General features: G+C 39.6%; 1 protein-coding gene across 1 annotated transcript in view; it reads left to right on the forward strand.

Moving 5' to 3' along the window:
* The first annotated feature begins 691 nt into the window (after positions 1-691).
* Positions 692-17,812, forward strand: part of LOC124147568 — a 39,369-nt gene continuing 22,248 nt past the window's right edge. The window contains exons 1-12 of the mRNA XM_048388230.1: positions 692-777; positions 1,917-2,057; positions 3,222-3,431; positions 3,879-4,073; positions 5,349-5,480; positions 7,247-7,393; positions 9,094-9,237; positions 11,007-11,144; positions 12,705-12,837; positions 13,040-13,370; positions 17,199-17,206; positions 17,551-17,678. Of these exons, the coding sequence (XP_048244187.1) occupies positions 711-777; positions 1,917-2,057; positions 3,222-3,431; positions 3,879-4,073; positions 5,349-5,480; positions 7,247-7,393; positions 9,094-9,237; positions 11,007-11,144; positions 12,705-12,837; positions 13,040-13,370; positions 17,199-17,206; positions 17,551-17,678 (1,774 nt within the window). The 5' untranslated portion in view covers positions 692-710. The remainder of the gene's footprint in view (positions 778-1,916; positions 2,058-3,221; positions 3,432-3,878; positions 4,074-5,348; positions 5,481-7,246; positions 7,394-9,093; positions 9,238-11,006; positions 11,145-12,704; positions 12,838-13,039; positions 13,371-17,198; positions 17,207-17,550; positions 17,679-17,812) is intronic.

A 17,812-nucleotide genomic window follows, 5' to 3' on the forward strand; every position in this document is an offset into this window, starting at 1 on the left:
AAGGATGAAGACAGACATGCATTTCAGACATTTTCTCGACATATGCGGTGACATATATCTGACACTCAACAATGAGTGAGTGAGTTGGGTTTAACGCCGCTTTTAACAGTATTCCAGTTATATCACGGCGTGTCAACTTAATGTGTGAGGAAAGCCCGAAGGGATGCAGGTCTCGGACGTTTACCACTTCGGTGAAACCCACGAACAAGGGTATGGTGCTGACAAACCTAGAAACATAATCGGGACGAACCGGGATTCAAACCCACAATCATAGGTTTCTGGTATACGAGGGACGCAACTCTGCACAGCGACTCGCGGCGCCTTAGACGACTGGGCCATCCGTGCCCCCCACTCAACAATAATATACCACCTGAAAGTGTGACTTGGCCATAAACGTGTCCATGTTATGTGTTAAAATACACTTCAATGTACGACATACTTTGAAAGCTGTATACCATAAAACTACCAAACATATCCATGTCGGTTGTTGAGTTGACTGAAATGGACTTAACGTTTGCTTGAATACGAAATCTGAGCCTTCTCTGTGTTTATTCACATGATACAGGACAAAGACAGACATACATCACAGATATTTACATTGTATGAAAGCAATCCTCGCCTCACTCATAGACGCCCGTGTTTATTTTGACGGCGAGCAGCATCAGGTGTCCATCAGCTTTCAAGCGGAAACAACTTCCTGGTTGTCAAACATGGCGGGTATGTGGATACTGACTGTCATCGTTTTCACATCAGCTTGCTGGATACAGGATATCATTGGTGAGTGACACACCATGCTTCCTTATTGAATACACGTTATATGTTTATGTCGATTATTGTAATATCACTACCACATTTTGCATCATTGTTGCAACGCCAAGACAATCACTGTACGTAAGTCTGAGCATTGTGGACCAGTTAATGGGTTGCTTGAGGAGGGTAAGGTTGTAGATGACGGTGATGTACAATGGTCAGAAAAGTATATACACGTTATGTATTCAGAATAATATCCCATATCACAAGAGCAGAATTGAATCATACTCTTAAAACAACAATGGCTAACAAAATTGGACTTGAATGAAAATACGAGGGGAAATTTAGAAAGGATCTGAAGAAAACAATAATGCACATCATATTTCAGATTAAGGTTGTGAACATCGTTAGCACTGCATGCTGAAACGATGACCTCGCAACGTGACATTTTAAAACAACATTACAATCTAACTTAATCAGAAAAAAATATAACGTTATCAATTGTTACACTGCCTAACATGTGTATAACACTGACGGAACTTGTGTGTTAGCATGGATAGAAAGGATGTAATGTAATGACAGAATTGAAGACAAATTGACCAGACAGCGGACATTAGTGGAGGTCCAGCCATTGTATAATTCATACCTGCCAACAGCTCAATGGGTTTTCAAAAATCCAGGTTCTGAGACGTCCATTGAGAAGTGAGAGTGGCTCAAACAAGCTGCCGACATCTAAGTTATATTCCACACCAACAGAGTGTTTTTCAATTAAGATTAGATTTGTACTTATCTACATATATGGTATTTCCAAACAACTCAGAAATACATTATTAAGATAAAGTTTCATAAGGATATAACAGTTTGCACATGGATATTATTAGGTTTACCGATGTCCCAATATAACGACTTAGAGAAAATGCATATATAATACTTTGATTGATACCATCTGTTCAACAAACCGTCTCTGTGTCTGAAGAGAGGTAGGTCGGTGGTTCGATCCCCCAGCCGTGTCATACAAGAGAAATTAAGAGATGAAACTTGTTGTTACGCTGTCTGGTGTTTTGCGTTAAGGGGGTAAAGTAAGGACTGCACGACTGGCCAGGTTACTTTTGGCTGCATGAACACAATTCGTGCAGCTTTAACTGTCCCTATGTATATCTCCCCAGGTTCCTGTTCCCAGGGAACATTCGGAGATTCGTGTAGCTACACCTGTCACTGTGGGCCGTCTTGTCACTTGACAACTGGTGTTTGTGGAGGTGTCTGTGATAGAGGCTGGTTTGGAGGACAAGGGGGAACCTGTCAAAAAGGTAGGGATATAATTGAAAAGCATGTGTGGCTGGGTGAGTGAGTCTTATTGAGTGAGTGAAAGAATATGTTTGGGTGGGTGTACTGGCACTTGTACGACTGAGTGATTGAGTAGAGTTTTGGCTGGATGTGAGTGAGTGAGTGATGTTGGCTGGTTGGGTCAGTGGGTGTGTGTATTGGTGTGTTTGTGGCTGGTTAGATGGGTGGGTGAGTGAGTGAGTTTTAATGTGACAGTATTTCACTAAAATACGGGCGTGTGAGGCTGTCGGCTTGAAGACCAAAGTGAGGCAGGTATTAAATGTTTACCAGTTTGGTGAAAACAGAGAGCATTGGTATGGTGCAGACAAACCATGAAACACAGGATGAATATGAATTGAGGGCATGTCTGCTCTGCGTATATGTTTCTTCAAAACAATTTGGAAAGTATAAAATAAGTTTGATAATGCAATGCAGGGTTGTACTCAAAGGCACTCGAGCAAAAGTGGCCGCGACTTACTGTATTACCAGGTCATGTTGTCCCAATCCGGGTGAGTGAGTAGAGGTTGGCTGGTTGAGAGGTTGGACCAGTGGGTGGGTGTATTGACTGAGTTGTTAGTAAATTTCTGCTATGCGTTTATGTTTCTTCAAAACCGATTAAAAGTATAAAATTCGTTTGATAATTCGTAATGCAGGGGGCGGTCGGGTAGCCTAGTGGTTAAAGCGTTCGCTCGTCACGTCGAAGATTCCCGACATGGGTACAATGTGTGAAGTCTATTTCTGGTCTCCCCCGCCGAGATATTGCTGGAATATTGCTAAAAGCGACGTAAAACCATACCTCTCACTCACTCACTCACTCACTCACTCACTCACTCACTCGTAATGTAAGTTATATGTATTCATAGGTTATTCTAGCACAGGTGGACGCAACTTAGTGTACTGCGTGTTGTGTAGTTACCGACCCGATCTTCTTGTCGTGTGTCAAGTTTTCTGTATTCGCCCTTGTCTGTCAACATATCCATACACCGTATATCTGTTACAAGTAATATAAACACCATTTTAGGACTCGATACTTTTGAATGTATGGTTTGGTTTTGAATGGATATGTTTGCCTATTACAGTGTAATGTCTATTCTGGACACTTCTTGTGGTCATTACTTGAGTGAAATGCTGTGTTGATATCAAAACAGAAAACGTTGCCTATAGAAGACACGCCTCATCCCCTACTCGACTGTGGTCATCTGCCTGGTCTGCAGACAAAGCTGTAGATGGGAACTCTAACCAGGATGTGTACCAAGGCTCCTGTTTCCAATCTGCTGACAACGTTAAGAGTTTGTGGACAGTGGATCTGGGAGACGACTACAGGACACATGATGTCAGGATATATCATCAGAAAAATCGTATGACTTTTATGCATTGACACTCTGAAGTCACGATCAAACTCTCTTTACATAATATAGTGTTACATATCAGGTCACCCCATGGGGACAACGATTGGAATAGTTCTATTAATTGTTGTGAGATATGTATTTTCGTATCGGGTCATCGGGCGTGGTGACTTGGCTTCCTGTCATCGTTCATAGACGGCTTGGCATGTTGCATATAATGTCAACCACAGGTTTGCCTGGCCCAGACTGGTATATGTAAAAGCCGCCATATTATCATATATATAGGTTTAACTTGGTCAAAGCATATAGTTATACTCTGTATACCTCTGTACATACAATTATAATAACCTTTGTGCACTGTGAGTATATATATAGTAACCGTTTCGAAAATTCAGGAGCATTGTCAGCTGCAATGCTAATTTAGTATTGATTATTTATTTGAACTGATACTTTTTACAGATCTTCCTCGAATTCGCACGGCTGCACTCTACCTGAGCAACACCAGCAATACACCCAGTGTTCCCTGCTACACCTTCCCGTCCAACACTTCAGTCACTGGTGACGGTATCTACAACGTGGTCTGTGATGGAATAGGGAGGTACTTCACCATCACTGATCCCACACACTTGAATCTGTGTGAGGTAGAGATTTATGGTATGGTATTTTCAGAAGTGTGATTTGTATCTTAAAGGAATCCTTTCCCGATGAGAGAAGGAATATATCTATCATATTGGCATATTATAAAGATAATCAATTATTCAGTTATGTCAATCAAAATCAAAGGAATACAACATGCCCATGCATCATATTTTTGTGTATAAGAATATGGTTAGGCCCCGATTTGTTCGACCTATAACTATCTCAATTTGTGCCAACAGATGGTGCCTTGATATTCGACATTTATTTTGAATCTTTTAAGGGTCTTGACCCCGACATTGGAAGCATGGGCACAAGTTGCCATATCAATTTCCACCCACAGCTTACATTTCTGAAGGGGAAGTTAGCGTTAATGTGAATGCATTGTTGTATAAGAGGGCGACGGATCAATCTTCCTTGTCACAACTGTAGTCAATGAGCTTCGTACTTCATTGAGGGTATTTGAGCTACACTGGCCTTCTCATATGTTACTGAAGATACGCCTGGGTGAGATGAATGACATTTGATGTACTGTTAACTTGTGAAACCCCGAAGACGTCCCTGACAAGAGACGGGCATCATTCCAAGTGGTGGCTCGCGTCAGAAAACAGTGTCGCCGTGATTCCATTTTAAGTTGTCAAGATTAAGTTGTCAAGTTCAAGTTGCAACTTGTTGATGTTTAAAACCCAATGGTTTGGTTTGGTTTGGTTTGGTTTGGTTGTTGTTAAGCGCCGCACCCAGCAATATTCCAGCTATATTACGGCGGTCTGTAAATAAGCGAGTCTGGACCAGATAATCCAGTGATTGACATCATGAGCATCGATCCACGCAATTGGGATACGATGACATACATCAACCACGTCAGCGAGCCTGACAACCCGATCCCGTTAGTTGCCTTACGACAAGAATGGGTTGCTGAAGACCTATTCTACCCCGGATCTTCACGGGTCTAAGAATTTAGTATATCATTACGCCATTCAAATCTTCATTCATTTTCACAGTTAAAGGAAAACTGTCCAGCAAAAGTAATTGAAGTGCGATTGAGAATGGCTATTTGGTTATTTTACTTGCAGACTCCATAAAATGTCACAATGAGGAATTAATCTAGACCCAGTGCCTATTTTACATGCAATCACATATGCAATAAACACTGTAGTGTTGTTATATGGGACCGCAGATAACCTGTAAGTGGAAGCAATAGTGCAGCTAATATTCATATGTCAGTTACATTTTGTAACAACACACTAAAAGACCATTAGAAAACAAGGATATTCACTATCATCCTATATCAAGTTTGCAGCCCAGGAGTCTTTGGCGATAGCTGCAATCAGTTCTGCCATTGCTTCCAAGCAGCGTGTGACCAAGTCAGTGGTGTGTGTCCTGGAGACTGTAGACCAGGGTGGCAGGGAGACAGGTGTGATACAGGTGAGGAGATTCAGTATGTGGTGTGTGTCCTGGAATCTGTAGACCAGGGTGGCAGGGACACAGGTGTGATACAGGTGAGGAGATTCAGTCAGTGGTGTGTGTCCTGGAGACTGTAGACCAGAGTGGAGGGGAGACAGATGTGATACAGTTGAGGTGATTCAGTCAGTGGTGTGTGTCGTGTCATGTTAGTATAGTATGGCTCGCGTGCTCTATATTGTCGCGGTGTCGGTTAATCTCGTGAGCTAGATCCACTGTCAACTTATGCAAAACTAAGCACACTTTTTCACCGCATGATGGAATACAGGACTTAATGTACACACGTTACCTTTTTTATGATAGTTCCTGGAATTTTTTTTAAGTGGAATTGCCCCTACCTTCATTCGAAATTGGTTAGAAATGGAATCACTTGTTTGGATAATGCCCTTGGACCCGACCTATGTTGTATGCATACTGATTAGGCATAATCCAAAACAGAAGTGATGTAAACCACATAATCCACACGTATCACCAACAATTTAGTGACACCGCGATAATATAGAGTTTCCCGCCCTTGAATCGCCACTTACAAGTACTTTGTTTACTGAACTCGGTAAAGAAAACCAGCATCGATCCATCCAAATTGATGTGTCACACAAGTTGAATAGAGAACAAGAAACATTTTGCGTATGACATAGCTAATGAGTTAGTAAACATTCGCCATTTCGAGCCATTATAATATAACTACGGCGACAATATAGCGCACCATGCTGATTGTACTGAAATGAGGTGTTTACTGAGAAAACAACATCAATGCAAATATAGACAGGACATTTAGACAGGAACTAGGTACCAATTGCGCTCCCCTCCTTACTGATCTATTTTTATGCACATGAGTCAGCATTCCTCTTCGGAATCAAAACACTAGAATTAGGCCAAAAGGGTTGAATGAGTTGAGTTTAACTATGCGTTGAACAGTATTCCAGTTTTATCAGCTTCATGAAGAAATTGATGCAGCGATGTGTTTCCCGGTGTGTTGAAAAGGGATGTTGATGTGATACAGGTGATGAGATTCATTCAGTAGTGGGTGTCCTGGATACTCTGGACCTGGATGGCAGGGAGGCAGGTGTGATACAGATGAGGAGATTAAGTCAGTGATGTTTGTCCTTGACACTGTAGACCGGGACAGAAGGGAGACAGTTGTGATACAGATGAGGGATTGAGGTGTGTTTTCTGGAGACTGTAGACCGGGGAGACCGGTGTTTGTCCTGGGAACAGCCGAACAAAGGTAGAAGGGTCCAGTGAAGGGCTATGGCTGACAAGCATGTTACACGGGTGAATGAGGTTATTGAATGACATTATTATTTTGGTCATCAGCGTGAGTGTCAGTTAGCGAATGTAGTAATGTAATTGATGTAATTGAACATATTGAACATAACAATGACTGAAAATAGAGCGTGTTTCATTTTAAAAAATGCGTCAAGAAGCTAACTATGTAAACATGATCATTTTAACACTCGTCGGTGGCATGAAATAACGTGTTATGGAGCCGGTGGTAAAATATGAAGTTGACAAAACCTACGTACAATATTATATGAACTGCAATTGTGGACATTTAAGCTGATGGGTCCTGTCTTTGAAAAGCAATAAATCCGTGCTTTTGGCAAATACGTACACATTAGTAGGCAATCATATTTAAATTGCAATATTGTAATAGCTAAACATCATATTGTATCTTATCCCTGAAAGGAGAGTCTTGATTAAAAAAAATAATTGTTTTTTTCCTGTAGAATGTGACGCTGATGACTATGGAGTCAACTGTGTGAACATATGTACTAACAGGAAATGTTCTGATGTCAGCTCGTCATGTGATCGCTACAATGGATCATGTGACAAGGGATGTCTCCCTGGATGGAGAGGTGTGGACTGTACACAAGGTACATTTTGACAAGTTGCAATATGTTAAATATGATTTTATTATGTTTTTGCCACTGGCATTATTCTCAATATGTTTTCTAAGTTATAGAGTGAACTCTAAAGCCTAATCTCTCTGTGATATGTTACTCGTTGTTTAAACTTCTTTCTTTGACATGTTTGAGAAGTACATCACACTTCAAGATAGCTGATACGAAGTTATATGTTATTTCCCTAAGTCATGCTATTTCAAGTTGAATTATACATGTGGAAATATTTTATCTGCATAATGCGGACTAACGTCATATACGGAAATGGTTTTTCACACTGCAGGCAGAAATTATCAAGATATAAACCATTTGCATCATTATACAATATTAGCAAAGCCATATATTATGAGCACTCTATATTAATTTGAGTTGGTTTAACCTCAGTAAGAATCAACGTGGACTATGTGCAGAATGGATGTGGAATTGTAAGAATAGGTATAACTCTGAGCCAAACAAACATTGTGGTGATCGATTTAACTGTGACCAAGGATATTGATCTCTGAATGTCATGGTCTGATTTGAGTCAATGAGTGATTAATATGCAGTTGATGAATGTTATTGTTACAGCGGCTCATCACGTCAATGCAAACAGTGTGGCTTTATATGTGCCTCTATGCCTAATAATGAAATGACACAATTAAGCAAAATGCATATAATACGCACACAGACATGCTCTCTCTCTCTATATATGTGCACTACATCAGTACATATTTAACAACACTTTCACGGAGTATTACATAATCATCAGCTAACTCATACAAGACTAAGTGTACTAAAATACTGTACAATATATCATTACATTCATAGCTGTATATTATTGCTGATGATAAATGTATTCTAATAGATACAGCTACAAGCTATAAACTATATAAATTACTGAAAGCACCTTATAACAATATGGTTGTTAAACACTAATTACATTATATTCTAATTGGTTACTCTAGCAATGACCTAATATCATAATGCACACTAATGTATCATGACTTTGAAGAATAAGTAATATATTTACAACATTGCGTACTATGTGGATCATACTGCAAATTACACTATATAAAAAATATGCACTTAAATGATAAAAATTTACTTAACAAGACTTAAATATCAAATACTAACCTCCTTATGATAAATATAAATATTAAATTTATAAATATATAAATTAACTTACCCCAATCAGTGCAGTGCTGTGAATCATGCAGAGTTGTAATGCAGCAGTGACCAGAGATGAGAAATATTGAAGTGTTTAAAGCTAAAAACCTGGTCACATGCTTCAGAAACAATAGGATAGTCAATCACTGGCCAAGCTGTAGCTAGACCATATCACTAAAGACCTTACATAACTTTACCCCGTGCTTTACCTAAGGATTAGTAGAGAGTGTTCAGTTTAGTTTAAGGAGCTATTACCATACTTAACTGAATTATTTACCTAAATTTAAAATATGTAAGTTAAGATACACACTATTTACATTCTGCTACATTATGTTATCTGATTTATTATCTCTATGTCGACTTGTTCGTGAACATAGTCCTGTAAGCATCAAACCTGTGCTCATCTGTTTCGTGTTAATCTGACAATCCTGTCCAAAGCGGAGATGCCCTCGTCGAACATATATTTTATTTGTTTCTTTCTTGATGCATGTTTTACAAAGAAAAGTAACTCAGTGCTTCCATCACAGAATGTTACAATGGAACCTATGGAGCTGACTGCAACATGACTTGTACAGAAAGAAAATGTGCAGGAGACTCGCCTTGCGAACATGTGAGAGGAACATGCACATCTGGATGCGTATCGGGATGGAAGGGTGGAGACTGTACCACGGGTAAAGACATAGTTTAGTAGTCTTGCACATATACACAGCTTTATATGGCTACATGCAAGTATACACCGTGTAGAATATATGTCCTTATGACAAAAGGGGTGGTCACTGAAAGTTCGATGAACCCAGTGCTCCTCAATCTTGCTTCAGCTTTCAGAGGGTAAAGCTCCAGTGATGTTCCATTGTGTTTTTACCAAAGGTTCTTGGTACCTATCGCATGCTTTGTTACCATTTGTTATGGTAGTTTGTCTTAATGCATGCCAATTCCAAATATACGCGTGTGTGTGTGTGTGTTTAAAATTATTCAATTTATTAATCAAATGGGAATTCTTAAAGATACCAAATGTTAATACAAAAAGTTGTTTTATTTGTTGGTGGTTACTTTTTGAATATAAGTGCTCCCCAGCTCTAAGACAAACATCAACACACGGCGGTCAGTAGATGATGAAATCCCCACGTAACCTGAACCTATGGCTTAAAGAAAATATGCCTTATGAAATGTTTTGTACTGTATTGGAACGTCTGATGTTACGTGGAGATTATATATACCACCAACATTGAAATATAATTGAGATTGTCTAACGGTTCACTGTTTGTTGATATATAATCCACATGTAGGATGATAGCCACCTTAACTGTCTAACCTTGTGGGTGCGTTTATGCGAGCCGTATGCCCACTTGAAGAGAAATTACTGTTTGATGACAGAAGGTTCTTTACTGCTATTAACTTTGAATGAAAATTCTACCGATTTGAAAGTCTGTCTTTGAAATGATTGAAAAGTATACTATTCGAGAAAAACATCAAACTGGAATGTCATGTTGAGCTATTGCCACGGTGTTGAACGTTAATCACACTGTAATCAGTCGACTCATTAGAAAACGCACATTTACTTGACATGTGAGGTACTTGTCGAGATCGGGACGTCCAGGGAAGACTCGTGTTAGAGGGAAAGGGTCCTTGTACGCCAGGCACAACGGATGCCAATTTCAACTTGCTGTGTTCTTTGTCATTACTGGCATACCCACAACAAAGTGTACCTTAGCACCAGTCAGGCGTCTACTGACAGCATCAGGATATCTGATGACCAGTAAAGCGTCCACCCTTCACCCTTACACATGCGGGACAGTTTGAACTGATGTCAGGCTGTTTTGTTGTGCCTCATTTGATAACCATGCACTTGTCCTGTCTTCAAGGACGACAATGCCCAACCCCACCGAGCATGAGCTGTGACTGCCCATCTCCATAACGACAATGATTCACTGCCTTGGCCTTCTCAAAGCCCAGACCTGATTCCAATCGAACATCTATGGCATCAGTTAGGACATAGGGTTAGAGCCAGGAATTGACACAGGCAATGCGTCAGGAATGCCAACACATCCCTCAGTTGAGGATCAGGCATCTGATATTGAGCACGATGAGGCGTCTAGCTGACGTGATACGTGTACGTTGTTGGTACACCAGATATTAGCATTAACTGTTGATCATTTAACTGTGAAATGAGTACAACGTTCCTAAAACACCTACGAGTTGATCTGTCCATTTCATTCCTGAAGTTACCATAAGTATACTACCTATATTTATCTCCGAATACAGTCATCGCCGTCACTAGCGAATACAGTTTTTTTTACACATGCTTATTATTCCTATTGTTCATGAAATAAACATGTTGTATATTAAGTCTTACTTTTGATTGCTCTCCTTTCGCTTTCCAGTTTCTCCTCACCCATCTCTTTTCTTATGATCATAAAATATTCCTCGTTTATGTTGTTAGCCTGTGACAGCCAACATTACGGAGCCAACTGTGACAAGACATGTGCCTCCAGACACTGTGTGGGGAAGTCTTCCTGTAACTCAACAGGGGACTGTGACAGGGGATGTGAGACAGGGTGGACACTGGACGATTGCACAGGTAATGAAACCATTGCGTTGATGAGAAAATACTTTCCTCATATCCAATAACGGTTTATAAATGCATGCTCAGATTCGATTTCAATAGGTTCCATTTCCCTTTGTTCATCTTCATGTGTGCATTCCAGGCCATTTGTGGACTATGCGCTTGTTATTACACATGTAACAGTATGTCAGGCAAGTGTCCCTCTGACTGTTTTGAAAGACACATGGGACCCCAGTGTTAAACAGGTAAGCATCACAGAATTACAGGAACAGGGCACTGTGACCCCTGGATGTGAGAAAGGCTGGGCGCAAACGGACTGTACAAGTAATAACACCATTGGTTTAATCAGAACATATGTTGGGATAGCCATGATGACCATACATATTCTCAAGCATCGAGGATGTGTAATAAATAATCAGGCTGTGTTGAAGGATACATGCGACACCAGCGTAAAGGTCAGCATCGTCGATTGCAGGTACCAACTGTCAGGTTTCTTAACACACATGTTAGGTATCTACATATTAGGGTGAGTATATTTTGGTTATATTATTGTATTGGTAAATCTAGCCATTACAATGATAAACCTTAATTGTGCTCATCGTTGCTGACATAATGCAGTCTAGAACGTTCTTAAGCAAGCCATTATTTTTTTCTGATTATCGAATTACTGCGAAAGCCGATATTTATTTAGAAGCACTTCTTTCGCAAACCCGCCCGTTTGGTGATTTCAAATACTGATCTTACGTCATCAACCTTGCTATGTTACAGTTCAGTTGTTACATTATTTACAGAAAATGTTTCAATTTATCTCAATATTGAGATGGTATTGTAAAATTAACATCAACAAATAAGATGAGAGATAAATGGAATACTGTTAAAAGCCGCGTAAAACCCAACTCACTCACTCACTCACTCACTCACTCACTCACTCACTCACTCACTAAGTAACATCAACATGGCATGGCTTTTGGTGAAACTCTTTCATGTACTTTCACGACATGTCTAACTAATCAGAATGCTAGGTTTTGAATCTTTAGATCTTTATAACGTCATGCATACAATACAAAGGTCGCGTCATTGGGGATGTCAGTTTGAATAATGCTTGCAGAATATCTGCCCACGTTCTTGTATCGTGTCTCAATGAAGTGGTTTAAGAATAATGGTGACAATTAAGGTTTTGGTGCATGATCTTTAAAAGTGGATTCGCTCTTTCACCCCACTGAAACTATTTGGCTCGAAGCCTCATCACTAATAACTAATAACCGCCAAATGTACTTTCGAAACATCTACGTTAAAATACACACATGATTGATTTTCTGAAACGATTGGAATGCGTAAGAAGGTTCAGAAGGTGTCTTCGAGAAGGGATTACGTGCTGCAACCGTTCACACAAACAGATTGAATATAAGACAGGCATTAATAATATAAGTGCTGTGACAGATGTGATTGCGCTTTAATCAAAAGAATAAATAGTATCCTCAAAAGTGATCATATTCAGACTTGTGAAGGCACTGTATATTATTCTCCATCAACAAATTGTTCATAACGACATTACAAGTGTAACTTCTTTTCCAGCATCTTTACCTCAGCAAAACAACCCAGTCGGGGGTGAGGAAATACTTATACCTGCAGTGACAGTGACAACAATTGTTGTCTTGGTAGTTGCAGGGGCTGCCGTCGGTGTTGTTATCTGGAGAAGGAGACGAAGGTACTTGATGTCTAGTCCAATCATATTCAACAATTCATTACATTTCCAGTACACATGATGATATTACTTTGATTCAAAAACATAGCAAGTAATGTAATAAAACAATTTGCTACTCATCATATTGATTGGTTTTGAGAGCTTTGTATTAACGTGAAGAAGATTTTATGACTTATGTTTCATATTTCATATTTCTATTTTTCAGACTATCACTGCAGGAATCTGATTCACATGATTACTACAACACAAGTCATCTGTCAAAGATTCCAACAAAACAATCACAAGACAACGACGAAACTCAACTTGAAGCCCAAACATACGATGGCCTCAGTGTCATGTCACGTGAAATCCAGGGACCAGAAGAGACATATTGCACACTCAACACAGAGAAGCCAGATCTGGAGGGAGGGGCATCTGGTGAAGTGGCTGAAACGACAGATCGAGATATATACGAGCCAGCAGAACCACAGACATATGAAACACTTGACAGCACATCACGTGACATGTCTGGTGAATATAGTGAATTGGGCAAGATTGCCTAACTCTAGTGACGCTACCTAACAAGTTCACTCTCTAACTAACACTTTATCTGGGACGTTTGATATTGCCGACAAGGAATTGATCCAAGCTGGGAGAAGATAACTATTTGAGTGAGTGTGTAAGTATGATTTTACGCCGCTTTTAGCAATATTCCAGCAATATCACGGCGGGGGACACCAGAAATGGGCTTCACACATTGTACCCATGTCGGGAATCGAACCCGGGTCTTCGGCGTGACGAGCGAACGCTTTAACCACTAGGCTGCTCGACCGCCCGATAACTATTTGAAACAGGTCTAATATTTTTTCCAATTGATTGACATACAGTGTATGAACGATGTTATCTCGCTTACATGGATTATTATGTACACACGATATTCATGTATCTTCATGTCGTTATGCTACCAAGTATCTTTGTAATATTGGCATATGATTCCATGTTTGTATTTCGGCTTGATAGACATTTTGTATAGGGGTACAGTGGGTTTTCTATATATTTATATTGATATATATTAATTTCAAGTTATAGGGTTAAGATTTGTTGTCAGGATTATGTATATAGTTGCGATGACATCATGATGGAACTTTATCATGATACTGACATTTGTGGATTCACAGTCGCTATTTCACGAACTTTACAAATGAATAGGTTTGAACTTTCCCATGTTCAACAGAAATGCATGTATTAGAGAGTGAGTGAGTAAGGTTTTAACGCCGCTTTTAGCAATATCTCGGCGGGGGACACCAGAAATGGGCTTCACACATTGTACCCATGTCGGGAATCGAACCCGGGTCTTCGGCGTGACGAGCGAACGCTTTAATCACTAGGCTACCCGACCGCCCCGAAATACACGCCTTCACATTGCTTTATGCATTATAAAGCAATGTGAAGGCGTTAGATGAGAATCACATGATGAGATTAGCCTGTCGACTTCGGCTTATGTGAGTCGTTTGATGCAATGCATGCATTACATATAATTTAATTTCCGTTGTGTTCATTCTTATTGCTGCATTCTGAATAGCTTAATTAGTCACTTGTTATTGTTTTCATTTCCCAAGAAATGTAAAAACATTGAGCCACACCCTGCGTAGAGGACTACTTTAATCACCACGGAATGTTGGGAATCCTAATTACACAACAACACTGTCTGTCAAAAGTTACCAGTGTAACTGCACCTATCATGTCAGATCTATCCATGTTATGAACGATGCTGGTCTCGAGATTCGTTCCATGATGGGTGGACACAGAAACGAAAGTTCTTTGCGCAGCTACGATGTACAGTCGCAATACAACAGCTTCAATGAATTAGCGAGGCCATGGTAATGGATGTATACACAAAGAATGCACACTCACATATGCACATATGTACACATATATCGTGTTTATTTAATTACATTTCTAGTCATTAGAATATAGATAGATCAATAGTTTCAGTTTCAGTGGTATTCATCCAAATAAACAGTGAGTGTATCAGTATATAACTTGCGTTTTGTCCCCACGACTATTACAACACAGACATTGTGTGAATACTACAGCAGCAACGAGGGAGATGGGATGGATACCAGTCGTCTGAGGACCGCAATGCTCTGTGCAAAGTTAGGTGACTTTAGCGTGCCAGAATCCTGGATCCTTGATATGAACTAATTATGATTCTTGGTTCCTTAGCACATTTCTACACACGCATTTTTCATAGAATACACCTCATTGGCCTGACTTACTTCGGGATTGATTTCAAGATTAAGCTTACACAGGTAAACAGATATGTATTCAAATGCCCCTTAATTATGTCCGTCACTAATGTTCTGTTTATGGGTTTTCAAATGGTCACAATTGAAATATACAGTACACACCCTTGTATAGGGACGATGTGAACGTGTATGAGCTTTTCAAGATGTTTTGTAAATAGTCATGTTTGATTGATCACCCAAGCTACCCGACGACACCTGTAAATAGTTCTCTTTTGTTCAGATACAGGCCAATAGGATCTTTTTGTAATGACAGAGACACCCGACCTGTGGGAATCGCCTGTGTAGGCAAACACGGCAGTGTAAACAACTTCCCGGTCGTCTAACGTGGCGGTTGTGCAGATGACAGACTGTCAACATTGTGGCGTCAAAATAATAAACCAATAACAAATAATATAATCAGTTATGATGATAGGATGATAAATAAATTAAAAGCTCTATAAAGTGACACCAAATACGCATAGAACGTGTGGAGCACAGCTACATCATAAGCCAGAATTTAGCGGGCACTCCTATAGAAGAGTCAATAAACCTTGCAATGTTTAGTTGTGCACCTCGCGTGATTATTGTAACATCACACCGCTCATTGTGACGCGGGAATTATTACGTTACAGTCGCTATCAGAATCCCGACCATGATCATAAGAAATTTCTGCTAAAAGCAGTCGAATGTGCAATACCGACTACATAAACACATGTGTTTTTGAATCACTATCAAATAAAGATCATACCACGTGTTCGCGAAAAGGTAAGCCGACACCTTTCCGACTGGTGGCACCAGTCACAAACACGTACAAAGTCAAGTCAATTGTACCCCTGAAAAAACATGGGATCATAAAGGACAAGCCAAAATAGCGAATAGCACCAGCTCTCTAAAGCGCCAAAACATGAACTACCCTGTCTATTTCTGCGCAAAAGGTAACTATTTTACCGCAAATCTGAAATATAATTGTACATATAATCATTTAATAGTGCCTGCCACAAATGACTGAGAAAAATAACTGTATAACTTTCCTGGTGAAACGGTCGTCAAATCGACTGCTTTAGCCAGAGGTGGTTATTGTGATTTTATACATCTGTATAGCTAGTCAGATTCCAGGATTACCGAAATTTAGGGAAGAAACATTAATTAATATTATAAAAAATCATATATGGTTGCTTATGTACTCAATGTGAAAAACATTCCAACACTTTTATGTATATTTATGCATTGATGTATATTGCCAATGAGACAAGCGTGTCAAGGATCAGATTTCCCTCACAAGTTTCAGCGGCACAAACTTGTCCTGTGCCATTCAATTTGTAGGAAAACGCGCATCACGCGTATTATAGTACATAAAATATTGAAAGTATATTGGGCTGTATTGCTGTAAAGTGATTATCCATTTCATAGGTGAATCATTAACAATCTTCATACATGATGTAAGTTCTTTATTTTTCCTATTCAGTTTTTAACACAAACCACACTTTTAAACAACATTGATACTTCGAGTATAACTATGGCCACACATTTGAATAAGAAATAAGAACATACATTCACTCACTATATTGTATGTTAGTTGTATTGTTTAAGTGAGCGGGTTTGGTTACCAAACCACATAATGCTGTAATATACATCCGTTCAAGGTTTTAAACAGATAACATACTCAAATAGCCTATGCCTTTATAATGTATAATCATATGATAACTTTTACCTAACACTAGCAGGAAGTCGTGTGTTTTTTCCTGATGACCTTTATCCCCATTTGTGTACTGCGGCATGACCATGTCTGATTAAGTTGATGAAACCAAACGAATTCACTAATGGCTCATCATTCTGTCACTAATAGGGAAGTATTACTGTCTAAGAAAATATTCAACGTGTGCTGCACTACTCTCCATTTATTCAGCAGTTGCCAAACAACTACTGAAATACAGAGGTCGTGTGTGTCACTCTCATTAAATATATTTTGGCTTCTCTGACGCATTAGTACAACAACATAGTCAGGGGAAGTGTCTGATTCCCATACCCAGAACACATGTTGTGTGTGTGTGTCTCATCCCTGCGACTAATGTAAAACAGTGATCATGTCTAATTCATAAACTGAGGTAGGTAGACTTTTCTCACTTTATGAATAACCTAGACATATGCGGTGATCGTAAATGGGACACAAACGGATACCATACCATCAGAAACTGTCACTTGGCAAAAAGTGTAAAAAATACACTTCAATGTACGAAATATTTTAAAAGCTGTAAACCATAAGACCACCTGACATATCCCTTCCTTGACGAGTTGACCGCAATGAGAATGTCTGTTTGAATATGAAATCTGAGCCTTCTCTATGATTATGTCATACAGTAAAAAGGACAGACATGCATTTAAGATATTTACATTGTATGTCAGCAGTCCCCCTCCACCCGCTTATTGACTACCATGTTTATTTTGACAGCGAGCGATATCAGGTGTCCCAGCTATCCAGTCAAGCAGAAACAACTTCCTGGTTGTCAAACATGGCGGGGGGGTGTATACTAGCTGTCACCGTGGTCACATCGGCTTGCTGGATACAGGTTGTCATTGGTGAGTGACACATCATGATTCCTTATGTTTCATACATTGTAGCTTTATGTCAATTATTGGAATGACACTAACTAACTGCATCATTGTTGCACATAAGACAAGACAATCAATGCACATAAGACTGAGCATGGTAG

Source organism: Haliotis rufescens, unplaced genomic scaffold (assembly GCF_023055435.1).
Source record: "Haliotis rufescens isolate VD_foot unplaced genomic scaffold, xgHalRufe1.0.p SCAF_7, whole genome shotgun sequence".
In the NCBI taxonomy this organism is placed as follows: domain Eukaryota; kingdom Metazoa; phylum Mollusca; class Gastropoda; order Lepetellida; family Haliotidae; genus Haliotis; species Haliotis rufescens.